The sequence below is a fragment of the Xenopus laevis genome, chromosome 9_10L (genome assembly GCF_017654675.1).
Source record: "Xenopus laevis strain J_2021 chromosome 9_10L, Xenopus_laevis_v10.1, whole genome shotgun sequence".
Taxonomy (NCBI): Eukaryota; Metazoa; Chordata; class Amphibia; order Anura; family Pipidae; genus Xenopus; species Xenopus laevis.
The window spans coordinates 120,828,165-120,856,143 of record NC_054387.1 but is presented as its reverse complement, the minus strand read 5'-3'; the positions used below and the strand labels follow the sequence as shown (position 1 = coordinate 120,856,143).

Sequence of the window (27,979 nt, the reverse complement as noted above, 5' to 3'; positions counted from 1 at the left end):
TGCTATCAGACAAGGTTTGTGTTCTCCTTGGCCAGGCTTAGATCCATAATAAGACAAGCTCATTTCATTCCAGCAGATGTTGCTTTTGTAGCCCAAAAATATCATGGCAAGGTGGTGCAGTCAGCAAGGTCCAATGACAGCAATCTTCATTAAACTCTGTAGTGCTCAGACAACCAGTGGATTTACTGGCTCAGGCTGGGTTGACTTGGTACTTTCAACACTAGACTGCATGACCGGGAAATACAGGTCATCCATGTTTGGCATTACTAATATTTTCTGCAACAGAGAAGTGTATATGATATAAACCATGTGATACAAGATTACTTGATATTTAGGTTTTATATATTTCATTAATAATGTTGGGATGGTTCTGACATGAAATGGATGCCCTACACTCGGATCACTGGATGCGTTGGTTGTCCAAAAATTCTACTGGTGATCACCATGGGTCAGTTACCATTGTGTGCAACAGTTGCAGCTACTACTGGTGATTATGGCACTGCCGAAACATCTCTACCATCTTTGTGGACAGAAGCCATTGTTGGAGCTACTACTGGTGATTATGGCACTGCCGAAACATCTCTACCATCTTTGAGGACAGAAGCCATTGTTGAAGCTATTACCGGTGATTATGGCACTGCCTAAACATCTCTACCATCTTTGAGGACAGAAGCCATTGTTGGAGCTACTACTGGTGATTATGGCACTGCCTAAACATCTCTACCATCTTTGTGGACAGAAGTCATTTTTGCTTGCTGTTTGATGTATGTAAGCTGAAAAAAGTAATCCAATGCTTGCATGATACCTGGCTAGAATTTTTGCATGCAAAGGGCTATGGATGAATAAAGCTGCCCAAGTGTCAATACCTGAAACTCATCTTGTAGTTTCTTCTCTATCCACTCTGTAACATGGATAAAAGTCACTTCTCTCTCCCCAAGTTTGGGACGCACCCTCATCTCAAGGCGTGGTGGGATTCGGAAACTGTACCTGAAAAATCACCATATGCAGTGAATTTCTACTTTGTACGAATATTTACATTGGTCAAAATAACTTGACTTTCTTTGTCAAACACGTGAAGCCATTTTTAAGCTCTCTTCTCCTTCAAGCACATTTCTTACCATATCCTGTCCGTGGGTGGAGGGGGGATATTCACCGCAAGTGTCCCCTCCAACTCCTGTACTTCCACCGTCAGCAAGAGTGGAGTGTTGGACACCTCTTCAATCTTCCTCTTGATGTACTCATTCTCTGTGGCTTTCTGGAAGTAGCGGGATTTAGTAATTTTATCAACAAATCTGAGTATCTTGCGCCCTGCACTGTTGCCACCAGTAAATCTGCAGACAAAGGAAAAACATTAATGGGGTAAAATGTATGGTTTTATTACAACTGTGTTTGTTTGGCCTGGCTTGGGTAGCAAGTGCTTGGGGCCAGGTTGGATTGCAGGTCAGTGGGTCTGGGTTGGATTGCAGGTCAGCAAATCCAGGTGAGGCCCAGATGGAAAATGAGCAAGTAGAAGCTCACAACCTACCTCCGGAAAACCACAAGGACTTGCAGATGAAAGGACAGATCGTGTGCGCTGAGCAAATACACCTTTTGCCTATTTATTAAATTGTCACCTTTCACCTAAAGCATCTTTAGTTATTGACCAAAGGATGTTCTTCCATCCCAAATGCTTTCCAGAACCACGGATGGCAATGGAAGTAATGGGGGGTTTTTTTCACCATAATTCAATGATCCAAACCCATGTTTGGTCACAACATTGGATCTGTGGTCTATGGATCTGATTGCCTTAACTTACACACTAAAGATGAAGCATTTATTTAGCTGTCTGTTGACTGCATTCAACCACTGATGTCCTACACACAAAGAGTAGGCAATAATTATACTAATTAATGCTCTTCAGCATCCTTTCCATTTTTAAGGTCAACCATATCCATAACCATAATTATGATAAATCTTGAAGGTATGAACCACCCCAATAACTTGACCATCAAAGCCAAAGCTGGATACTACTCTGCTTTCCCCTCCATGGGACTGTGGGATCAAAGACCATCTTTGTAGCATTTCACTGTTGCTTCCAAATGTGCCATATTACCCTTCCGAGTTTGTTGGGTTCAACCTGTCTCCCACAGCTCCCGGCATTTCAGTGATGGGGATCTCCTCGTCTTCTGAGGAACCGGCACTTGAAGATTCTTCATCACTGTCAACAAATATTCTTGCTCTTGGTGTAAGAACTCTGTGGGTAGATTTTCCCAAAAAAATTATTTTTTTCACTGTAAAAGGGTTAGTCTCATAACTGAACATTACTAAATTGCATATTTTTGTTTATTTAAAAATGTAAAAGTAGAAGTTACCACTAGCCCAATGCAAAATATTTTTATGGCAGCCCCTCAAACTTGAGGAGGATTATTCTATTCATCTTATTCACACTAAAATGGCTCACTTGCATCCCCTACATCTATTGTGTGGTTTATTATGTTTGAGTGGTTTCATAGTGTGGCTTGGCAAAGCAATGGGCAAAGATTGTTATGAACATTGTCATACTTACTTTACTGTAATAAGAGTTAATTACAGCGCCCAGGGTTGCCATGAGGAATGTTGAGGCCATACCTCAATACATCAAACTATGCCTGAACTCTCAGTCTGCCCAAACTCCATCCCTTCAGAGGGGAGCCTCATCCTTTTCCCTGAGGTTCATGTCCCCTGCCAGATCATGTCTGCCCTGATGGTGGCAACTCTCCAAAACTATTTTGAACTGCATTTTTGTTGACTGAGATCCGGTTTGTGCCAGCCTTTTTCTACATGGATATGTGATCACCTCTATTACTGCCCCAGGCAGCGTGACTGAATTCCAATATCTGCTGGGGACCTGTAGAAGATGTAGCAGAACAAAAGCTGGAGAGCTTAACGTTGTATTGTAACTAATGGTGCCCAATATAGGGTATTTGCACCCCTTCACTATTAAGGTCAGCTCTGGTTATAAACAGCTGGCCCCTCTCTGAATATATGCTGCCAATTATAGTGTCAATAGTGAGGCATTAAAGGAGAACTAAACCCTAAAACTGACTATGGCTAAAAATGCCATGTTTTATATACTGAACTTATTGCACCAGCCTAAAGTTTCAGCTTGTCAATAGCAGCAATGATCCAGGACTTCAAACTTGTCACAGGGGGTCACCATCTTGGAAAGTGTCTGTGACACTCACATGCTCAGTGGGCTCTGATTGGCTGTTGAGAAGCTAAGCTTAGGGCTCGTCACTAATTATCCAGCAGAAAATGAGCTTCCCCTGTAATATAAGCTGATGCTACAGGTTTGCTGATTATTAAATTCTGATGCTAATTGCACTGGTTTCTGTGCTGCCATGTAGTAATTATCTGTATTAATTACTAATCAGCCTTATATTGTGACATTTCTATTCTATGTGTACTGTATATTGTGAGTGGGTCCCTAAGCTCAGTAAGTGACAGCAGCACAGAGCATGTGCAGTGAATCAGCAGAAAAGAAGATGGGGAGCTACTGGGGCATCTTTGGAGACTCATATCTTTACTGCTAAAGGGCTGTGGTTGCCTTGGGCTGGTACAGAAGCACAAAACATCATGTACAACATTTCTAGCTACTTCTTTAGTTAGGCTTTAGTTCTCCTTTAAAGACGTGGCACATTAGTTAGTAGATCCCAACTGTTATCTTCCATGTTGGCTACCATCTAGATACAGGTGCCCATAGAGAACCATACTAAAGGTGGCATTAAACCACAAGCCTTTATCTGACACCACTTTTTAAACTGTTTTTTTTTAGGTCTCCATCATTTTAGATCCCTATTTGTGCTCTCTGCTGAAAGTATCACCATCACCACCATCAAGAATTTGCATCCATCTGTGTTTGGCATTTCAGTGCATTCCCCTGGTGGGTAAGACCCCTTAGGCTCCTTGGCATTTTTCCTGGATGGCACAATACACTGAAATACTAATCCGCATGCACATACAGACCCTGACAATGGTTAAAAGAGCGATAAACTCCATCACATCTGTGCCTCTAACATGTCCTAATTAATAAAGTGACAGAGCAGAAGGTCTAATTAAGCCAACAAGCAGCGTCTAATTAATTCCAGAGAATTAAAACGTGCTTTCAGTTTTCTATACGCTGCTTTTAGTAATGCTGCGCGGTTGCAGAACATGATCTGAAAATGCAGTGGTCGGCTGTAATAACTACTCTACAGAATAAAAAACAATGGAAAGGTGGAAAAGGACCACATATTGTTTTTATTTGTCAAATTCTATACAGTTCTACGGGAACTGAGTCCGTTAGTTCTGAAGGAGGAAAATCCCAGGTCCAATGTGGCCACCATGATCTGGTTGAGGAAGAGAAAGTGTGAGCTAAGGGTTCTAGATTCTCTACACCACCGATACTTAACATGAAGTACAACTTATCTTCCCTACTGCCTGGAGATAGCCTAATATAAGATGACATGGTTTTACCTGTCTCTTCTGACGTCCGTCTGACCGCTCTCCTCTTCCTTGCCCAGCCTGGATAAATTAATTTTTGTCTCTAATGTGACCTGCAAGAATCCACTGTAGGAAACGTCCAGGTCCATCCAAATCCCTGCGAGGAGATGGTAAGAGAAACACATTCTGCAGAGTCTTGTTTACAAAAAGGAGAAACTACCCTGTCTCTGTCATTTACTATATGGGGGGTCTTTTATCAATACTGGGGAAATTTGCCTGCAGACAGTAACAGCTGACTGAAACAATCGCTGGTTGGTTGCTATGGGTGACTGCCCATGGGCAAATGTGCCCAGTGTTGACAAATGAGCCCCAAATATTGTTTTGTCATACTTTGGTTGGTGACAATAATGTCAATATTAGCAGCCTATATTGGTATTAGTAGCTTAGTCTGCTGTTTAAATAGGAAAATATCCATGTTCTATGATGTTCACCCTCTGTGACATGAAGAAATGGTCAGGGATGTGGCTTCTGAAATGGGCAACATGCTTGGGTACTCGGGGCAGGCCTCTGTCAACTGTTAAATACTGTATAAAAATCCATTGTCTATACAAGGTTGATCCTTTGGCCAGTGTTACAGAAGTACATGTGACATCACATTGTGGTTACAAAGCACATAGGGTACTGGGGTTCCTTCCCTGAAACCCCCAGCAGGTTCGGTAGCAAAATGGGGCCCACTGGGGGTTAGCTGGCCTGGTCCAGGTCACAAGTCAGCAGGTCTGGGTCAGTCATTGGTCTGTCCAACGAGACACATGTAATTCTCTACCTTGTAATGTCACTGAATGGGATGGACACACAAACACCCTACAATCCCATAAAATAACCCCATGTTACTGGTTTTACATTTTATAACTTTTGCTGGGATCAGGGTCAATCAGAATCAAGCTATGATACAGTTATGAAGGGCCACCATCAGGTGCAGCTGTACCGGGCCCGAGCCTAAAGGAGGGCCTGGCTGTGCTGTAAAGTTCTTGCACCGTGAAGACACGAAGCCTCAGTGAAGACATGAAGCCACACCGAAGACCCGAAGTCTTGGTGAAGACACCAGCCGTGCCACAAAGATCCGAAGCTGCACCTAAAAGACCCAAAGCCACAAAAAGACCCAAAGCCATGAAAAGACCCAAAGTTGAAGTCCCAAAGCCGCAAAAAAGACCCAAAGCTATGAAAGGAGCCGAAGAAACTGAAGAAAAACCTTAGGTAAGTTCCACTGAACACAATTTTTTTTTATTTTTTTTTATTTTATTGAACCCCTGACCACCAATGATTTTTTAAAAATATTCTATGGGGCCTCTGACCATCAATGTTTTTGTTAAAACTTTTATGGCGGGGCCACCTTTTTACTTGCCTGTTACCGGCCTTCTTGTCGGGGGCTGGCCTTGATGTCACTTGTGGGTGTGGTCATGACATCATTTGGGGTGGGGCTATGACATATGGGGGACAGGCAGGGTGTGGAAGGAAAGGTTGATGGGGTGAGGGGAAATGGGTTGACTGCGCAGTAAAATGGGTGAAGTGGGCGGCAAATAGGGGGGCCTGTGATTAGAAGAGGTGTTCTGCAGCAGAGAGGCAGAAGAAGGGCAGGCTGGGATTAAAGGGCATGTCAAATTTATCGGCAATGTCATTTTTAATACTGGTACCGGCCCTAGCTAGTGATTTTCTGGCTAGGGGAATTGGGGTATGGGCTGTGAGCGTACGGAAATCAGTGGGGTGTTGGGGTGGTGAAGGTTTGGGTGAAGGGGGTGGGTCTCTGGATGGTAATGGGGGGCCACAGACATTGGTGAATGAGTCTTTTGGGACTGTAACTGCTGGGTAGACTTGAGAATGTAGACTTCTTTGAGCATGAGTGCAGAATGAGTCTGTCTGCTTCTGACCTCTCAACCCTTTTAGAACAAGGGGCATAGCCAAAGGGCGTGGTCAGGATATGGCATGGGCGTGGCCACCATCACCTGGATTTAGTGCCATGAAGATTGACATCAAATAAAGTCATTCTACAAACATAAAAATACCAGAGCCCTCTAGGGTTAATGACAATCTGGTTGTACTGCCATTTAATCCAGAGATTACGGACGGCCTGCAGTTTACAGCTCAGCCTGATAATTTAATTTGCTTGCGAATTGTGGTTTCTAATGGCTCTTATTAATCTCAAGCACAGGCTCCCGTCCCTGCCAGTGAGAACAGCTGCTTCCATTGAGGGAGGGGGCGGAAGCGTTTGACATAGTTGACTTGGTTGGATTTTAATGGGTCTCTGGTCACAATTCCAACTCCAAATATAATCTATAATAATTCTGTCTTTATATAACAGTGATGGTATTATGAGAGAACAGGGTTATAAATTCACATGGATAAACATAGAATGATCTTGCTCACTAATCAAGCAAAAAAATACAGGTGGCACTGCAATTAAAAATTCTTGATCAAAGATTTATATGTAACAAACATTACAATTAGTGATGGGCCAATATTTTCGGCAGGCAAAGATTCACAGCGAATTTCAGGGTTTCGCCGACTGTGAATGTTTTTGTCGTGCGTCAAAGTAATTTTGACGGCCGTTTCGCAAATTTTTTCTGAGTTTTGCAAATTTCTCGGCGAAGCAAAACTGGACAGATTTGCCCATCACTAAGTACTATGTACAATGAAAGCAGAAACTCTGAATTAGAGAATTACCCCAATGTTTCGGAAGAACGCCTTTGCCAAGGGAACACTAGTGCAAACCATCTTACTTGCAGAATATATACCCTGTATATATATATATATACAGGGCTGATCCTATCAAATGTGGGGCCCAATTGGGACCATGTTGGCGGGGCCCCTAGACAAAGTGTTGCTGGCTACTGACACACCAAGTATTTAGGAAAATAAGGGCATACAGGCACAAAATAGAAAGGAAAGGGGCAGACAAGGTAAGAGAGTGAGAGGGATGAAATAGGGGCACATAATAGGGGCACACAGGGTAAGAGAGAGAGGGAGGAAATAGGAGAGTGGACTGGGCCAATTAGTTTGGGGCAGGCTGGGCCGATTCAGCTTGGGAGCAGGCTTGGTTGGATTGGGGCCAGGCAGGGCCTATCAAGGTTGGAGGAAAGCTGGGCCTATGAGAGTTGGGGACAGGCTAGACCTATGGAGTTGGGGGATAGGTTGGCTTATCAGAGTCGGGGGTGGGCTGGACCTATGGATTTGGGGATGGGCTGGACTCTCAAAGTTGGGGGCAGGCCAGGCAGCATCATGTGCTGAGGGAAATATTATCTGTGCTGCCCTGTGGTGCGGGGCCCCCAGAGGTGCGGGCCCAATTGGGCCCAATTGGTCCAATAGGCCTAAGGCCGGCCCTGTATATATAAGGAGATCAAGGACTGACATTTAGACTAGGACATGTTATTTCAGGTACACAGAGGCCCGAAGGTCCCCAAACTTTTTTCCCCATGAGCCACATCAACTATACAAAGAGTTGAGGAGCAACATAAGCTTGAAACAAGTCCCTGTAGGTGCCAAATATGGGCTGTGATTGACTACTTGGTAGCCCCTATTTGGACTGGCAGCCTACAGGAGACTCTGTTTGGCACTACAACTTGTTTTTATACAACCAAAACTTGCCTCCAAGCCTGGAAATGAAAAATGCTCATCTGATTTGAGGCTTCTGAGAGCAACATCCAAGGAGTTGGGGAGCAACATGTTACTCACAAGCTACTGGTTGGGGATCACTGCCATAAACGGTGAAACAAGGCTGTCCCATATATATAACAAGGCTTGATAAAGGGCCCTGTGCGGCCCAAAACGTTGCCTTTTTCTACTGTAATGAGCCAATAAAACATTTGAAACGCAACAGAAAACTATTCGTCAGTGTGCTATGGTCGTATGGACTGACCATACAGTATATATACTGTAACAAGTCATCAAAGATGACGAAGCTATTGAAGGACTAAAATCACCTCCACCATCTTGGCAAACTTAGCAGAACATAACGTAAATAGCCACCAGTCTATAAACTTTCAGAACATAATATGCCTTCTCTTCCTCTTTCCTCTGTCCTTCTCAATCTCCATGCCCTCCCTGCCTCCTCCATTCTCCTGCCTCGTTCTACTTATTCCCCCATCTTTCCACTCCTCTTCTGATCTCTGGACCTGTAATGGACACGTATTGCTGGTTCTAGCTAGAACAATGTGTCCTGAACCAGACATGTAGCTCTGACTGTGGTTATATAAATATAAATGCATGATAGGCAGCAAGTTTTTTCACAAATTGTCTCATCGATAATCATGGTAAATTAAAATGCCCCTTCATCCACGTTTATCCCTCTTGGATTCCATAACAGCTGTCGGATGTGAAACATTCATCTACACAGTCTTTATTCCTACTGCTCCCGCCTAACATGCCCAAAGTCACCGCCAACCCATTTTATAGTGGCCAGCGTAGTGACAACACTGGGCAACGTGGACCCAGAATTTTAATATATAATTACAGTTACAGTTACAAGTATATTTCAAGTCAATAACCATTTCTCTGCATTTTGATCTAATTCTAATTTGAATTTCACCGTGGGGCTGGTCAGCCAAAGTCCGGCAAGTTATTATTTTCAGGTTGCATTTCCAGAGGGGGATACATGTGACTCTTAGTACTGTGCTTGGGATTGGGGTGCAAATTGACCAGCATTCTCTCTCCAGGGGCACAACAAGTGCCCACACCAAAAATAATAAAAAAAAGAAGATAGCCTTCTGTTGTAAACACATATTAAAATGCAAAAATGTCAGGGCCCTAGTGGGCTCTCTTCAGTCACGGGAGACCTCCTTGTGTTTCCCCTATTGTTAGTATTCATACTCATATCATTCTCTAAGTCCCTCGTTAGCTGCACATTTGTAGCGTGTGCTTCCCCTCTGATTAGGCAAGGCACATTGAATGGCCCTCGGGTAAAGGCAAGTCTTTATCCCCCATGTGGATTATGTTTTGGGCTTCTTTACCATCCCAAGGCCACCCCAGAACATTACCAGGGAAGATCTATCTATTTATCTCTATATCTATATCTCTCTCTATCATTTATCTATCTATTTATATCTCTTTATCTATTATCTATCTATCCATCTTTCTTTCTTTCTTTCTTTCTTTCTATCTATTTTTTATCTACTGATCATTATATTATCTATCTATCTATCCATCTTTCCTTCTTTCTTTCTTTCTTTCTTTCTTTCTTTCTTTCTTTCTTTCTTTCTTTCTTTCTTTCTTTCTTTCTTTCTTTCTTTCTTTCTTTCTTTCTATTTTGTATCTACCGATCATTATATTATCTATCTATCTATCTATCTATCTATCTATCTATCTATCTATCTATCTATCTATCTATCCATCTTTCTTTCTTTCTTTCTTTCTTTCTTTCTATTTTGTATCTACCGATCATTATATTATCTATCTATCTATCTATCCATCTTTCTTTCTTTCTTTCTTTCTTTCTTTCTTTCTTTCTTTCTTCTTTCTTTCTTTCTTTCTTTCTTCTCTTCTTCTCTCTCTCTCTCTCTCTCTCTCTCTCTCTCTTTCTTTCTTTCTTTCTTTCTTTCTTTCTTTCTTTCTTTCTTTCTATTTTATATCTACCGATCATTATATTATCTATCTATCTATCTATCTATCTATCTATCTATCTATCTATTATCTATCTATCTATCTATCAAAAAACTAGGTTCAAAGCTGAGGGCGAGGACTTCCAAGGTAATTTTCTCAGAGATATTACCTGAGCCACGAGCAACGCTAAGGAGACAGCGGGAGCGTAGGGAGATTAATGCGTGGCTAAAAGATTGGTGTAGGCAGGAGGGTTTTGGGTTTTTGGAGAACTGGGCTGATTTTTCAGTCGGCTACAGGCTCTTTGCTAGGGATGGGCTGCACCTCAATGATGATGGTGCAGCTGTTTTGGGAGAGAAGATGGCTAGAGGGTTGGAGGAGATTTTAAACTAGGTGTGGGGGGGGAGGGTTCAGTAAAAGGTTCAGTGGAAGACAGGTTAGATGAGATAGTGGGCAAAGAAAGGGAAAATGGGGGAGGAGATTTGGCTGGGGATACTGTTAAGGATAGGGAGGACCACATGTCATATGTTCAATATGGTGCCAGTATTAAATGTATGTTTACAAATGCAAGAAGCCTGACTGGTAAAATGGGAGAGCTGGAGCTGCTGGTGATGGAAGGAAAATATGATGTGATTGGTGTGGCCAAAACATGGCTGAATGAGTCGCATGACTGGGCAGTAAATATCAGTGGCTATACTTTGTTTCGGAGGGACAGAGGCAATAGAAAAGGAGGAGGGGTATGTCTGTATGTTAGGCAGGATTTAAAAGCTCATATAAAGGAGGAGGTTATGTTAGAAAATGAGGGGCCAGAAGTCGTATGGGTGGAGTTCTTCACCAATTGTAAAGAATCCAGCAAATTAATTGTAGGCGTCTGCTATAGACCCCCTAATGTAAGTGAGGAGGAAGAGACAAAGCTCCTAATGCAAATAGAAAAGGCTGCTAGTTTAGGTAAAGTAATGATAATGGGGGATTTTAATTACCCAGATATTGACTGGAGCAACGGTTACTGCTAGATCAGTTAATGGGAACAAGTTTATAAACTTATTGCACGACAATTTTTTAGCACAGGTTGTTGAGGAGCCTACCAGAAAAAATGCTATTCTTGATTTAGTGATCTCAAATGACCCAGAACTTATAGCAAATGTGCAAGTCATTGAACCCCTGGGTAATAGTGACCATAATGTTATATCTTTTAATGTCTGGTGCAAAAAACAAAAATATACTGGGGCAACAAAAACCATGAATTTTGCCAAAGCTAATTTTAGTGCCTTGAGGGCTGCCCTACAGAGCATTGATTGGGGCATTAGGTTTTCAGCTAAAAACACAGAACAGAAATGGTTGTCCTTTAAAATGATATTAAATCATTACTGTTCTCAATTTATTCCCTTAAAGGAAAACTATACTCCCAAAATAAACACTTCAGCAACAGATAGTTCATATCTTACTAAGTGGCATATTAAAGAATCTTAGCAAACTGGAATGTATAATTAAGTAAATATTGCCCTTTTACATCTCTTGCCTTGAACCACCATTTCGTGACTCTATCTGTGCTGCCTCAGAGATCACCTGACCAGAAATACTACAACACTAACTGTAACAGGAAGAAGTGAGGAAGCAAAAGACACAACTCTGTCTGTTAATTGGCTCATGTGACCTAACATGTATGGTTTGTTGGTATGTTTGTGAGTACAGTGAATCCTACGATCCCAGGGGGCGGCCCTTATTTTTTAAAATGGCAATTTTCTATTTATGATTACCCAATGGCACATACTACTAGAAAAGTATATTATTATGAAAATGGTTTATTTACATGAAGCAGGGTTTTACATATGAGCTGTTTTATGCAATATCTTTTTATAGAGACCTACATTGTTTGGGGGGTATAGTTTTCCTTTAAGGACTAAACGTAGAAGCTCTAAGAATCATCCTGTGTGGCTTAATACAGAGGTAAAGATGTTAATGGGAAAGAAGAGAGAGGCATTTAAAAACTACAAATCTGTAGGGACAGAAGCTGCATTTAATGAATATAAACACTGTAATAAATGTTGTAAATCAGCAATCCGGAAGGCTAAGAAAAGAAATGAAGAGTTAATTGCGGTGGAGGTGAAAACTAACCCTAAAAAGTTTTTTAAATATATTAATAGTAAAAAGATGCAGGTTGAGAGTGTTGCTCCATTAAATAATGGTACTAGTATGGTTGTAACAGATACAGATAAGGCAAATGTGCTAAATCAGTTCTTTTCTTCAGTGTATACAATAGAGGAGTCTGGGTTCACAGGCTCACTTAATAACTGCACGAATGGTTCAGCTCAATCTAGTCAGTGGCTGACTCAGGATATGATTCAAAAAGCTTTAATACAAATTAATGTAAACAAGGCTCCAGGGCCTGATGGCATACACCCCCGGGTTCTAAGAGAGCTTAGTTCAGTTTTAGACCAGCCCTTATTTCTGATTTTCTCAGATTCACTGTCATCTGGTATGGTGCCTATGGATTGGAGGAAAGCTGATGTTATTCCAATATTTAAAAAGGGATTACGATCTCAGCCTGGCAATTATAGGTCAGTAAGCTTGACATCTGTGGTGGGCAAATTATTTGAAGGCTTGTTAAGGGATCACATTCAAAATTTTGTCCTAATGAATGGCATTATGAGCAGCAATCAGCATGGCTTTATGAAGGATAGGTCATGTCAGACGAATTTGATTGCATTTTATGATGTGGTAAGTAAGATTCTGGATAGTGGGGGGCAGTAGATGTGATCTATTTGGATTTTGCCAAAGCGTTTGATACTGTGCCCCACAAACGACTGCTTTCTAAACTAAGGTCTGTTGGGCTTAATGAAGTCGTTTGCACATGGATAGGAAACTGGCTACAGGATCGGGTACAGAGGGTGGTTGTTAATGGGACATTCTCTACTTGGAGTAAGGTTCTTAGTGGGGTCCCCCAGGGCTCAGTATTGGGTCCACTTTTATTTAACTTGTTCATTAATGACTTAGGGGAGGGTGTTGTAAGTAATGTATCAGTGTTTGCAGATGACACAAAATTATCCAGCCCAATTAATTCCATCCAGGATGTGTCATCCTTGTAACATGATCTTGACAAACTGGCAATCTGGGCAGCTAAGTGGCAAATGAGATTCAATGTTGATAAATGTAAAGTCATGCACCTGGGATGTAAAAATATCCAAGCCACTTATACCGTTAATGGGACTGCACTAGGCAAATCCATTATGGAAAAGGACCTTGGAGTCCTTGTAGATGATAAACTTGGCTGTAGCAACAATGCCAGTCAGCAGCATCAAGGGCAAATAAGGTCTTGAGCTGTATTAAAAGGGCATAGAGTCAAGGGAGGAGGGGGTCATTCTTCCACTGTATAGAGCACTTGTAAGGCCCCATCTAGAATATGCCGTACAGTTTTGGTCTCCATCACTCAAACAGGACATTATTGTATTAGAGAGGGTACAGAGAAGGGCAACTAAGCTGGTAAAAGGTATTGAAAATCTTAGCTATGAGGAAAGACTCGCCAAATTGGGGATGTTCACGCTGGAGAAGAGGCGCTTAAGGGGTGATATGATGACTATGTATAAATATATAAGGGGATCATATAACAATCTCTCTAATGCTTTATTTACCAGTAGGTCTTTCCAGCTGACACAAGGTCACCCATTCCGATTAGAAGAAAAGAGGTTCCGCCTAAATATTCGGAAGGGGTTTTTTACAGTGAGAGCTGTGAAGATGTGGAATTCTCTCCCTGAATCAGTTGTACAGGCTGATACATTAGATAGCTTTAAGAAGGGTTGGATGGCTTTTTAGCAAGTAAGGAATACAGGGTTATGGGAAATAGCTCATAGTCCAAGTTGATCCAGGGACTAGTCCGATTGCCATTTTGGAGTCAGGAAGGAATTTTTCCCCCTCTAAGGCAAATTGGAGAGGCTTCAGATGGGTTTTTTGCCTTCCTCTGGATCAACTGGCAGATAGGTAGTTAATAAACAAAACAAAAAAAAAAAAAGGTTGAACTCGATGGACATGTGTCTTTTTTCAACCTTACTTACTATGTTACTATGTTACTATGTATCTATCTATCTATCTATCTATCTATCTATCTATCTATCTATCTTTCTTTCTTTCTTTCTTTCTACCTATTTTTTATCTACCGATCATTATCTATCTATCTATCTATCTATCTATCTATCTATCTATCTATCTATCTATCTATCTATCTATCATCTATCATTCCTAAGCTTAGCTTCTCAGCAGCAGCCTAGAGCATTACTGTAAGAGGTAACTATATAAACTGCAGTATTGTAGGATGACTTATTTTTTGGTTTATTTCTGCTTAACATGACAATAAAGTATATACTTGGTACATATTGGGTATCCTCCCCCTCTATTCACATTTCCTGTTCTTTTTGAAAATGCAGATTTCACATTGTCTTTTCACCTACCAATTACTAAGCTCTTGCATTCGCAGGTTTGTCCCTACTTGTCACTTATTTCCTTAGTGTGCTACAGTGATCAGCCACCGATCAGTGAGAGAAGAACGTTTGGAATGTGCAAGATCAGCTGCTGTGTTAGGACAGGGAGCGGAGCAGTGTGAAGATTCTGCAGCCAGATGCAGATTATAGGGAAGGGGAAGCAAAGTCTATATTTAATAGGACAAAACAAGTGCCAGCGGATTGGCAGAAGGCCGTACTTGTCAGCCAGGCTAACAATTTCAGGGAGAAAAAAATCTCCACCTCTTCAAACATTTCTTTTTCGCATTTTGTTTGTTGAATAATTTTGGGCATACTTTATACATAAAAAGTTCTTCTGTTTGTTCTTATACTGGCAGTAATACCCATATCTATATATATACACGGCACCCATCTGCCATAGTAACAAGAAGATGAAACCAATGGCAGATCAGTGGTCGGGCGATGGTGCTATTCTGGGGCTTTGTGATGTCACAGGCAGGGAAACGAGGATCAGGCTTATGGATTAGCATGTAAAGATTGTTATTAATGTATCACGGATTATGTCATTGCGTTTACTGTGTGGGAGCGGGGGCCTCAAGAAAGAATGATGCACCAGCCTATACCTGAAAACCAGATGTTTTGGAGAAATTATTTGGCAGAGGTTTCCATGTGTGACCGTGGCATCTTATGGGGTGAATCTACCAACAAATCAGAATTGGTTCATCTGGGCCCAAGTATATGGGCAGATGCAATGTTTTAGCCCCAGTAGATAAATATTAAAATGAAAGAGAAGAATGACTGAGGACTTACTGGCTAGGAAAGGAGGCAGAAGGGCAGCAGATAGGGAGTATATTGGAGCTTACCTCTCTCGTTCATGGTAGGCTTCGAGATGGAGTTAATCTGGGGAAGCGAGGTGCCCATATCCAAGTCTGTAAGGGTCAGCTCCTTCATAAAGTTGGGCAGCTAAAAAGAAACAGCATAGAAGATTAACTCAACAACCGCTCCAGATTACTCAGCAAATAACCGCAAGAGGATTCATATCCCAGAAATTATGCAGTTTATGTGTCAGAAGCATAGGTGGGTCACTTGGAGCGTTCACTCATTCTCATAGACTCAGCCGGGCTGATGGGCCTTTTCTCATTGGTGAAATAGAGAAATATCCATTGTTAAGACTAAAAGTGATTGCTAAATCATAGGGATTGAACACAGCTGAAATTGCTCAACTGCACGGATGACCCATAGTAACGATGTTTGCCTGGTTATGAAAAAAGAGGCAGGAGTGTTTAAACCAGTAGTGAATGGGGAGCATGGGAAATGGTGGGATAGCAATGGGTGCTAAAAAAGAATTGGAACTATGTTCTAGATCAGTGTTGGACTGGGATGCCAGGGGCCCACCAGAAACTCTTAGACCGTGGACCCACTTTCCAAACACTTATTCCTCCTCTCCTCACCCAAGCTCTTTATTCTCCTAGTCTTTATATCTACTTACTATATTCTTCCATTATTAAGCATTTTTTTCCATAAATAAATAGGGAATTACCATGAAATAGGCTAAATGGTTGGAGCAAGAGGGCCCACTGACACCTGGGCCCCCCGGGAGTTTTCCTGGTATCCCGGTGGGCCAGTCCGACGCTGTTCTAGATCAGTGGTCCCCAACCAGTGGCTTGTGAATAACATGTTGCTCTCCAACTCCTTGGATGTTGCTCCCAGTGGCCTCAAACAGGTGCTTATTTTTGAATTCTGGGCTTGGAGGCAAGTTTTGGTTGTATAAAAATCAGATCTACTGCCAAACAGAGTCTCCTGTAGGCTGCCTGTCCACATAGGGGCTACCAAATAGCCCTTATTTGGCAACCCCCAGGAACATTTTTCATATTTAACTTGCTCCCCAAATCTTTTTACATTTTAATGTGGCTCACAGGTAAAAAAGTTTGGGGACCCCTGTTTTAGACTATTCTGTCTCCATTTTTCAGCTGTGGCGATTGCTAGAGTTGTTATCATATGTGGTCTGGCAGGAGGTGACAAAAAAGAGTTCCTTTTTATTCTCCATTCTCATTAGCCTCTTACCTTGATTTTTGTCAGTTTCTTCTGAATCTTGTTGGCCACAATATCCTCCCAGTATTTTTCCCTCAGGAAGTCCCACAGGATCCTTCCGATGAATGCGTTTATCCAGCATACATCGGGGTTGTTGGAGAGGGAACGTTGTTCCAGGTGCTGGTTTATAAGAGCAAACATAACATTATTGTTGTAGGTGAGAAACAGGAGAACATATGCGGTTGGCAGCTCCTTTTGTAGAAGACAGTATTGTGACAGCTCCATTGCTGAGAATAGAGTGAGTCACTGTACATAATTATCCTGTACCTACTGACAGTCACGCACTGAGGAACATATTGTTCTTGAGGTCTAAGTGGGAGGCAATTAACATTGAGATAAAAACTTTAGGATTGCTTCCCATATTCTCAAAACAGAAACAGTTGTGTCTACTTACCTTTGCTATCTAAGTACTCTTTATGGACAGCAGTATCTTCTAAGGCAGTGATCCCCAACTAGTGGATCACAAGCAACATGTTGCTCCCCAACCCATTGGATGTTGCTCCCAGTGGCCTCAAAGCAGGTGATTATTTTTGACTTCCAGGCTTGGAGGCAAGTTCTGGTTGCATAAAAACCAGGTGTACTGCCAAACAGAACCTCCTGTAGCCTGCTAGACCATATAGGGGCCACCAAATAGCCAATCACAGCACACACTTGGCACCCCAGGAACTTTGCTCATGCATGTGTTGCTCCCCAACATTTGAATGCTGGTCACAGGTTAAAAAAGTTGGGGACCCCCATTATAAGGAGTTCTTCCATCACGTGGGTATTTCTCGCCAAAAATGGTGCAGATTTAGGAATGCTTAGCCTCCCCAAAAGCTCTATATTGATACTTATTTATTCCCCAAATTATAAGAATTCAATTGGTAACCTTCCCAAACCACCCTAATCCCATCAAGGCTGTATGAAAGCCCCCCAATGTAATGTTTATTGACATGGCTGCCCTCTAGACCCAATGGTCCATCTGGGTCCCCATATATGTGGGGTGTTTGAGGATCTTTATTGATAAATGGCCTCATTTCAATATGAGATATAATGAGAGAGAGTCCATTACCGGTTTCCTCAGTGTGGGGCTGCTTGCTGCACTTTGACAAGGACTCAGCAGGGGACTGGACTGCTCAGGAGGCATTAGCTGTGACATGAACGCTGTGTAATCCAGAAGGATTTTCTGCTTGGCGTTCCCAGTTAGTTCTTTTGATCTGGCTAGACAGGGGATGTCTTCAGAGCTCCCTCCACTGTTGTTACTTGGTCCAGCCAAGCTGCATGGGCTTGACGTGTTTGGGGTCAGTCCTACATGGAATAAAGGAGAAAGAACGTAACTAGGTGTAGACAAGTGCTTCCTTGCCTTACAATATTGGCTACAGTTACTCATGGAAAAGCAACCAAAGAGTTCACTCTTTATCTGTGTTCAGCAGAGCTGCATGATGGTGGGGTGAAACATGCAGGTCCACAGGAGCAATGTAGGACAATAGGTGCTCCATACTTACGGTGCAAAGTGTTGCATGCAGCTTGCACATTTGTGTCTGTTAATGCTTATCATAAAAAAGTCATTATGATTTCAACATAGATCATAGATCCATGATTTTGATTCTAGTCAGCCCTGCACTTCCCAATGTCCAAGTATAAGAAAGGCTCACTTACCTGTTTTATCACATTTACTTGCACTTTCCTTTGTGCTTGCTAACCCTCGGGAAGCTCTCGCCAGCTGTTGGTACCACTCTTCTTTCTCCCTTCCCGTTCTCCCAAATAAATACAAGGTTCCTGGTGTTGGATGTTCTGGTTGCTTTGCTGTGTTCTCAGCTTTGAGTTTCAGGGTCTCCTCGTATGTCGGTGCTTCTGTCTCACTTGTTTGTATGTTTGTTGTGCTCGCCCCTTCCATGTCACAGAGCTGGATGCAGATTGGATACTTTTTATTCCACAGTCGCTTCTTGGCCAGACCATGTGGGTACAGAAATACCTGCAGTATGAATAGTATTATTATTATTATTATAAGAATAATGTAGCCTTATTAAAAATATATATATAAGTTATACAGGGAACTCTGAGTATCACTCATGTATTATAAGGGATAATGTACCCCTACTGTAAATAATAAGGATATTAGAAGTCACTGAGGGGTTCTGTGACCATATAAAGGCACAAGGCTGCAGGCCGAGTTATACAGGGAACTCTGAGTATCACTCATGTATTATAAGGGATAATGTACCCCCTACTGTAAATGATAAGGATATTAGAAGTCACTGAGGGGTTCTGTGACCATATAAAGGCACAAGGCTGCAGGCTGAGTTATACAGGGAACTCTGAGTATCACTCATGTATTATAAGGGATAATGTACCCCCTACTGTAAATGATAAGGATATTAGAAGTCACTGAGGGGTTGTTCTGTGATCATATAAAGGCACAAGACTGCAGGCTGGGTTATACAGGGAACTCTGTATCACTCATGTATTATAAGGGATAATGTACCCCCTACTGTAAATGATAAGGATATTAGAAGTCACTGAGGGGTTGTTCTGTGACCATATAAAGGCACAAGGCTGCAGGCTGAGTTATACAGGGAACTCTGAGTATCTCTCATGTATTATAAGGGATAATGTACCCCCTACTGTAAATGATAAGGATATTAGAAGTCACTGAGGGGTTCTGTGACCATATAAAGACACAAGGCTGCAGGCTGAGTTATACAGGGAACTCTGAGTATCATTATTATAAGGGATAATGTACCATAAATACACAAGTATAAGTCATGTGACACAAATGACTTACATTACATTCCTCAACTCCTCCCTTTCACAGCCCTGAGCTCCTCCTGAGGCCTAAGATAAGGCACTTACATGTTTCCTGTCTAGTCATGTTTGTTTGGAATTCAAAACAAAAAAATGAGATAGTTATTCCCTCATAGTGCTAGCAATGAATCTGTGTTACCTGAGCGCTGGTCAGGTCGTTGGTCTGATGGCTGAGGAACACAATCTCAGGTATCTCCTCACCAAAGATGGACCTCCGGGGCAGGTTGCATTTTGGGTAGGAGCGTTTCAGGGTTGTCCCTTCCAGGGTCACAAACACGGAGTTGGTAAATGCTGGGTGATAGGTCTCTGGATCGTAGGAAGACATCTCATTCATCCAGCCCTGGAAATGAATGGATAGGCATTTGCTAATGGTAGAGGATATAAGGAGGAATAGAGCTTCCCAGGAACCCAGATGTCTTACTTATTTGGTGGGTCACACTTTGCTTTAGGGAATCCATGCCCCATATGACAGACAGTTCCATGCCCCATATAACTGACAGTTCCATGCCCCATATAACTGACAGTTCCATGCCCCATACAACTGACAGTTCCATGCCCCATATAACTGACAGTTCCATGCCCCATACAACTGACAGTTCCATGCCCCATATAACTGACAGTTCCATGCCCCATACAACTGACAGTTCCATGCCCCATATAACTGACAGTTCCATGCCCCATACAACTGACAGTTCCATGCCCCATATAACTGACAGTTCCATGCCCCATATAACTGACAGTTCCATGCCCCATACAACTGACAGTTCCATGCCCCATATAACTGACAGTCCCATGCCCCATATAACTGACAGTCCCATGGCCCATATAACTGACAGTCCCATGCCCCATATAACTGACAGTTCCATGCCCCATATAACTGACAGTTCCATGCCCCATACAACTGACAGTTCCATGCCCCATATAACTGACAGTTCCATGCCCCATATAACTGACAGTTCCATGCCCCATACAACTGACAGTTCCATGCCCCATATAACTGACAGTTAGGGTCACTAAAACTTTATTTTTTAATTTTCCCATTGTATTTGTTTAATGGAGACCTTGAGTCAGATGCATCATTATTCACTTTCTGCTTTATTTCCCCGTCGCTTTCATTGAAAATTGTTATTGATTACGGCCCTTTCGACCTTAGAGCCACAGAGCCCCCAGTAAAGATAGGCTCTAGGCTAAACATATTTCGACTGATTTTGCCAGTCTCTTTGACAGATGTGCCACTTTTATACCAAAGATGCTCAGGATTATTCAGATCTCTTCAGTGTTTAGCCGGCGTGATATTCATAGATGGGTGATGGGATATCAACATTCACTCATTCGATTCTGAAGCAGGGGATTTATTTATCATGGATATGCAACTGCTGTTAGCAGTTTACAGGGTTATGTAATAAAAAGTGCAGTTATTCTAGGGCTAGTAACCCATAGCAACTAATTGAATGGTTTGGTTTCAACCAGCTTACCCGCAATTACCACCTGCTGATTGGTTGCTATGGTTTATTTGACTTTCATTACATAACCCCATTTTTATGGGATTATACAATCATCACATTTCTCTCATACGTAACATACCCAACATCAAAGGAAATTGTAAACCCTTGAAAGAAATGAATATAAAATTGCTCAGACTGAGCTTCTGAGCACTTTCGCAATTTATATAATTTTTTTTTTTAGTTTTCAAGATATTAGCAGTTTTTACACGGCTCATACAATGAACCAAAACAGCACCACCTACTGTTCATGTTGGCTGACTGGCTACAGTTGGCCGAAATGAACAGCAAGTGGCGCTGTTGTTTCAAATTCATTATATTCGCAAGTATAAAACTGCCAGTATCTTGAAAACAAAAAAAACGAAAAAAAAAAAATGCAAGTAAATTGCAAAAGAAGAGCGTTCTGAGCAATTTTACATTCATTTGTTTTAATGTTTGACATTTCCTTTAATGATTTATGTTGTAATCCAAAATATAAAGAGAAGCAGGGCACTCAAATTTCTGGATGCACTGGATCCAGGGTTCGGGATTCGTCGAAGATTCAACCTTTTTCAGCAGGATTCAGAATCCAAGTGCCTGGCCGAACCGAACCCGAAAAAATCACTTGACTTCGTTAAACAAACAAGGAAGTCAAACATTTTTTTTACTTCGTTGGTTCTCATTTCGCTAATTTACATATGCACATTAGGGTTTCGGATTGGTTCGTTATGCAGCCACATTTTTCACGAAGGATTCAGCTGAATCCTAAAGTAGTGGATTGATCTCTACTCAAAAAATACTCTACATTTTAATCTCTCATGGGGTTTCCAAGAACATGTAAAGATTTTATAATCTGATGCCAACATCCCTTTAAGAGCATTACTGAGCGTATATCAGCCAGGCAAGAGTATTTATCGATATCGTGATGGATTGTACTGACTTTTGCTTCTTCTAGTGATCGGGTTTGCACATTTCAGCAGAGACTGGAAGCTATTTACTTAATGAATTAAAACAAAGCAGTGGTTGTAAGCTTCTTGCAAATAGATTAAAAAGGAAAAACAAGTGGGTTTGGATAGAGCACCCCCGCCCCCAGCTGTTATGTGCTGCCGCTTACCCACATTATCATGCCTCTGCCAAAGAGCTATTACCTATTTTTGGATTGAAGCTGCTCTGACAATGGATATATATACGGCATGATGGAAATTGTGCAGCCGTGCTTAGTACCACTTTATACTGAAGCATTATTTATTGGCAGAGACGAAATTTCAGCACAATGCGGTAAAAATGCTCCCCCCTGCAGTAATCTACACACGGCTCTCTGGGTTGTTTCCTAAGGCAGTTAAACTCCGGTCTGTTAAATGGGAGCTATTATTAGCCGTGATTAAAGCTTGCCGGCCCTTTATTGTTCATCTTTAGAGAGCACAGCAGATCCCCCCCGTTACAGTAGATTATAGTGGAACAAAATAAAGATAAGCTTTGCACTATTCAGCAAATTGATGTCGGCTTTAATGTAAAGCAGATGGACCGTGAAGAACACCGGGCACCTGTATGCGGCACACGTAGTCAGTATAAACCCACGTCATTAGGAAGATAATGGACCACTCCAGACATTTCATGTATCCATTTGAGTCATTTGGTTTTAAAGGAGAACCCAAGTCTAATAATGAATATGGCTAAAAATACTGTGTTCTTATAGTGAATTTATTGTACCAGCCCAGAGGTTCAACACCTCCATAACTGTAATGATTCAGGCCTTCAAAGTTGTTCTCAGCAGCTCCCCATCTTGGATCTTGTTAGGCCATCATTTGTGTGTCAATGGCACTGCACGTGCTCAGTGTGCTCTAGGCTGCTGCTGAGAAGCTAGGAAGCTAATCTTAGGCATTCTCAGAATGTAACCTTGTCTTATGACTCTTATCGTGTATATACCGTATATATTGTGCGGTGGTCCCTTAACTCAGGTAGCTCAGCAGCCGAGAGAATGTGCTGGGAATCAGCAAAAAGGAAGATGGAGAGTTGTTGGGGCATTTTCAGAGGCACAGTTCTTCCCTGCTAAAAGGCTGTGGTGGCCTTGGGCTGATATAAAACCCCAAAACATAAAGGGTAAAGAATACGGGACTGGATAATAATCTTGCTAATGACATGGGATTAGTTATTGGAGGGGATTGTATGGTCACCTGCCTCACTAGACTCCTAGCAAGATCATTGAGCTTCTGTCTATAAGGCTGGGAGGATGCACCCCATTTGCCCCTCGTTTAGATGGCAGTAGATTATGCAGACTTTTCTTACCCTAAGTACATCAGGTTCCTGTGTCTCAGGTGCCGAAATAGAAGTTTTTAAGTTCTCCTTTAGAAATGGTGTGTGTCTCGAAGCATATGTTGGTTTGGGCCCAAGCAATACAATGATGAAGAAGCCCAACAGGAACCCGCTAGCCAGCCCCACAAAAAGCCCAGAAATGTAAACTGGGAGAGGCCAGATGAGAAAGTTATAAGCCAGGATAGCCACACAAATGAGGACGCTGTATGGCACATCACTGTGAGGATTAGGCACGTTGTGTCTGTCCTGTGTAGAGCCTGGATCTTGGTCTTCTGCTGCATCATCAGATGCCAGTTCTACAACTTGGATGACATCTCCATAGGAGCATATTTTATACTTGCAAAAGTCCCCTGGCATGTTTTCATTGGCTGGATTCTCCATACTATCTGCAAAATGTAAGCAATTGCCTTCTTCAGGCATGGTGTCCTTAAAGTCAAAAAGCCCTTGATCCCTTGACTGGGTGGTTGGTGATTCCTGTGGGAACAAAACAGGGAAGGCAGTTTTACTTTTAGAGTTAGGACTTGCCTCATCTCCTATGATCTTACTGAGCATGCTCAAGGGTTCCTGCATGGCTTCAGAAAGTCTCCTCTTGGTATCTTCCAGCTTGGCCTCTACTTCCTGCACATTAAAAAAGAGTCCTTTGCTTTCAGATGGTGACATGCTAGGGGAGGACGGAGCCGTCCTGGAATCCCAATTTTTGCTCTTGGGCTGGGTTATTTGTCTCCAGAGATGAACATTTAGTTTGGAGTCTGACTTTGACTGGGTAACCTCAGGCTCAAGTCTGGAAATTTCTGTAGAGATGGACTTGACTAGGTTGACCAGAGGGTGCGGCTTGTGGGGTGACGGGTCTTTAGACTCAATCTCACTAGAGAGAGACTTGACTAAGTTGACAGCTGGTTTAGAGGTGAGTGAACTTGCCAACAGTGGCGAACTATTCCTTTGGCTATCGGTACACAACAACACATCCCCGGCACACTCATATGCAGCAAGTGCAAGCTCATTCACCACATCTCCTGGACTACATGTAAAAGGCGTACGCATAGAGTTTAGGGCTATATCTGGTTTTGGTGCCGTCTCAACATCATCACTGTCATCTTGATCCAAAGTAAATATAAGCTCGCTCTCATCCAGATCTTCCCAGTTGTCTTCACTCTGTACTTTCGTGAGCTGGATAGTTATCCCTTGTGGCATCTTAGTACCCTTAGAGCCAGCCCCAGGAGAACCTGCTGAAGCAGGTCTAATTTTGGACAGGTGAGACATTCTTCACAGCATGGTCTCCCTGTAAAATAAAATTAAATAGTTTGTAGTATTAATAGGACAGAGTTGTGAATACATCAATAGATAAGGACAAAGGCCTGTTGTGATCGACCGATACGATGCTCAAGATCCAACTTTTGGGTATCAGTGCCTGTGCCACAGTTTAATACATTGGTTATAATTTCAAAGCTTTATAACATAAAAAAGGTAGCGAGTGTTAGCCTCCAACAGTGTTTCCCAAATGTTGAGGATAGTCTCCCTTTTAAGTCAGATAATTCCTGTTTTTGTCTTTCATCTGATGAACCCGCGTCCTCACGGCAATGACTCCTGAGATGAGTCTAGTTTTGGTACAGAACCAGAATACTTTAATAAAAGTACGATTCCATTCCATTGTTATGAATATTTAAGAGGCAATATGAAAATGTTTATAACAATATTATTTGTAGAAGCCTCTAAGTCTGCTTGGTAGAATGTAATATCTCTTGGGTCTTTACTGAGAACCTTGGAGGACAATGGTTCAGACTCCCCAACCTAGTGTTGAAGTTTTCTGCCCCAGTGGGGTGAACAGGACCCTTCTCATTCCCTTCTCTCCCAATACAAGTAGGCCCTTGAAATCAGGTTCACAGGTGGGCCTCAAGGGTACAGGGTGCCTTGATCCTCATGTACCTCAGAAGAATATGAGGAGATGGAGGAGGACCATGCTGGAATAATCTTTAAGATATATCACTTATATTACTATGATTTACCAAGAAATGTCATCTACTGATTGACTGCTCTGTGTAACTAAGACATCAGTAAACATTGCAGCTATTACATTATGTACAGTATGTTTCACAGGATCCTCCAGTCAGGACTGTAAGTTATCATTTCTTACATCCTTCTTGCATAATAAAATGTTTTTCTGTCCCTCAAAGGCATCAAGACTACATTATGATTCAACACCATGTCCTATGGCAGTGATTTCCTCAGCCTGGCAGTGATCAGTGGATCTTCCCACAATGCATCTCCTCCCTTAACCTGGCTAAAATATGCTAAGCATAAGATGCTATGTAGGTTTGTAGAGAATGTGAAGACCTCATTTATAATGACAGCATTAGAGAGTAGAAGAGCCCATCAGGATCTAGTTAGGCTCAGACACAGGATTGGATTATAGATAACTATTGCAAAAGTTTCAGTACATCCCTTCACTGCTTGCTCTATCTATCTATTAGGTATGCACCAAATCCAGGAATCAGATCAGGATTCGGCCAAGATTCGGGCTTTTTCAGCAGGATTCAGGTTTGGCCGAAACCAAGTGCCTGGCCGAACCAAATCCGAAAAAAGCATCTGACCTGTTGTCAAAATTTTTTTAACCACATGCTCAGTGCATGGTTCTCTTTCCCCCTTGTTTCCCTAATTTACATATGCAAATTATGGTTGAGATTTGGTTCGGTATTTGGCCAAATCTTTCACAAATGTTTTCAGATTCGGCCAAATCCTAAAATAGTGGATTCTATCCATCTATCTTTCTATCTGTCATCTATCTATCTTTCTATCTGTCACCTATCTATCTAGCAGTCATCTATATATCTATCTGCAGGGTAAAACTGGCCTGGCGGGACATCGGCAAAAAACCTGGTGGGCCCCGCCGGCCCAGATCCGCTACCTGCACTTCTAAAGATCTTCCTGTCGGCTGCCAGGACTACTCGGTTGCGGCAAAAACACTTTGCGCGCACATGCACTTGCGCGCATGCGATCTGTGGCGGGAGGGCCCTGAGGCAGCAGCCCCAGTGGGCCCCGGGCCCCCCCAGTCCAACCCTGTCTATCTATCATACAGTATATCTATCTATCATACAATCTATCTATCATCTATCTAGATAATGTCCATTTTTGAGGAAAGCTGTTGTAGATTACAGCTCTAATGGTTTGCCTTGTCCCAAATCTATGATATTTGTTCTGTGCACAAATAAGAATTTACTGTAGATCTAGTATAGAATCCAGGGAGCTCATTACTGCACCAGAGTGGGAACTGGGTCACATCTGTACTTGCTTATAACAGGGTGGTGCTCCAGCTATTCAGTACCCAGGGGTAGGACCCATCACTTTTGGGCTGATCTCTGGAGTTGGAGCTGCTGTACTGAAGCTGCAGTAGAGCTGAAATGAAGCTGAGCCAGGGCATTGGAGCTTAAAACCTGATTCTTTTAGTTTTGGTAATATATTAAAAGTAGCTGTAGCCAACCAAAAGCAGGGGCACAACTGGCCAAGTCAGTGCCCTACCGACCTTTAACCTCACAAGTGGCACAGTGTCCCCATATCTGCTCTTTGTGGCCCAGGAGAAATAAGGGGAAATAATATTATATGTAGTATGTTGTGGGGTTCCCTTCTCATCAAATTTATAGTTGAAGCTATTGGGTGATGATGAAATTGGGGGTGAAAGGGAGAGTATATCTAGTTAGGTCGTTAGGTCTTGTTCCACATGTTTCCTCTTCTGATGGACGGGAACATGTTTCTGAACTTCCATGTGTTTCCTCCACAAACCAGAAAACCGCTATTAGATTGCAAGCTCCGTGGGAGAAGGGCTGATGTTGGTATTTAGTCACTGTTTATTGGTAGTATTGGCACATGCAATTCATATGGACATTATAATACAGACACTGGTCTGCAAGTTTAGTCCTCCCACTTCCATTATAAAACTTTGGCTATGGGAGCACATTGGGGGGGGGGCGGTTGAATAATTTAAAAAAATCTCAGCCACTTCTGATCTGTCAGAGATTTCTCTGCATGGTTTACAGCAGTGTGGCTAGGAAATCTGCCGGAAGATATTATAGGTGGGATATGAGTACACAGGAACTCTTGGAGTGGAGGGGGCTGATCCGGCGTCTCAAAGTCATGCCGCAGTACCCAAAAACTCTGACTCGTTCTTCCCTTACAATAATACATCACCCCATTATATCCCGTGTGGGTTACACTTTGCACATATAGAAACATGGGCCGGCAAATGAAAGCCTTAGCTATGTCCCTTTTGGAGACCTACAACTCCCAGCATCCCCTGCCAGCCTTAGCCCCAATTAGGCATTCAGTGAATATTATAGTTCATGACAGAATGCTGCATTATATTTTCATGACCTGGTCTGTGCCTAAATCTTGTACTGCAGTGCTGTGTCTGGGAGGCTGAGCTACCCTGTTTGTTGCATTTCACTGACACCAGACCTACCTGGAATGGAAGCGGTAAGTCCTTCTGGAGTGGGGAGAGGGGAAGCTTCAGTCCAGGCTTCCAGTTGTAACGTCCCACTGCTCTGCTGTCTCAGCACCGCAGCCCAGGTCGGATCAGTAAGTGCTGGGGACGTGTAGCAGCTTCTCTCCGCATGTTTCTTCCCCAGCAGCCAGCCAGGCACTGCAGGGATCTCTGTACTTCAGCAGCCACTCACTGTCCATGTGTACTCACAACTCCTCCAGGGCTCAAGCTCTTGGACGAGACACAAGCCCAATTCCACTGGATGGTGACTGACAGTTTTTCTTTTGCAGAGATTCCTACAAAAGTCCGACTCTGCATTTACCCCCAGTCTGTAGCTGCCTTCATTGCTTCCAATGTGGATA

The 27,979-nt window shown here is 42.4% G+C and overlaps 1 protein-coding gene across 1 annotated transcript; it reads right to left on the bottom strand.

Annotated features, from left to right (window-relative positions):
- Positions 1–36: 36 nt before the first annotated feature.
- On the bottom strand, positions 37–27,979 carry LOC108701665 (testis-expressed protein 2). The gene is made up of 12 exons (XM_018236595.2): positions 27,597–27,979; positions 23,120–24,425; positions 19,492–19,692; positions 18,207–18,522; positions 17,620–17,855; positions 16,542–16,688; positions 15,341–15,440; positions 4,474–4,597; positions 2,093–2,233; positions 1,119–1,331; positions 867–987; positions 37–276 (listed from the first exon to the last, which is right to left on the bottom strand). The coding sequence occupies exons 2-12, from the start codon at positions 24,404–24,406 to the stop codon at positions 166–168; spliced, it is 2,997 nt and encodes a 998-aa protein (XP_018092084.2). The 5' UTR covers positions 24,407–24,425; positions 27,597–27,979; the 3' UTR covers positions 37–165.

Bases quoted from the DNA above. Each gene is read 5' to 3' on its own strand.
- LOC108701665 (XM_018236595.2), bottom strand. From the start codon at position 24,406: ATGTCTCACCTGTCCAAAATTAGACCTGCTTCAGCAGGTTCTCCTGGG. The intron at 1,332-2,092 runs GTAATATGGCAC...CTTTGTCTGCAG, and splicing joins AACCCAACAAACTCGGAAGG to ATTTACTGGTGGCAACAGTG. The intron at 988-1,118 runs GTAAGAAATGTG...GTGATTTTTCAG, and splicing joins CCACCCACGGACAGGATATG to GTACAGTTTCCGAATCCCAC.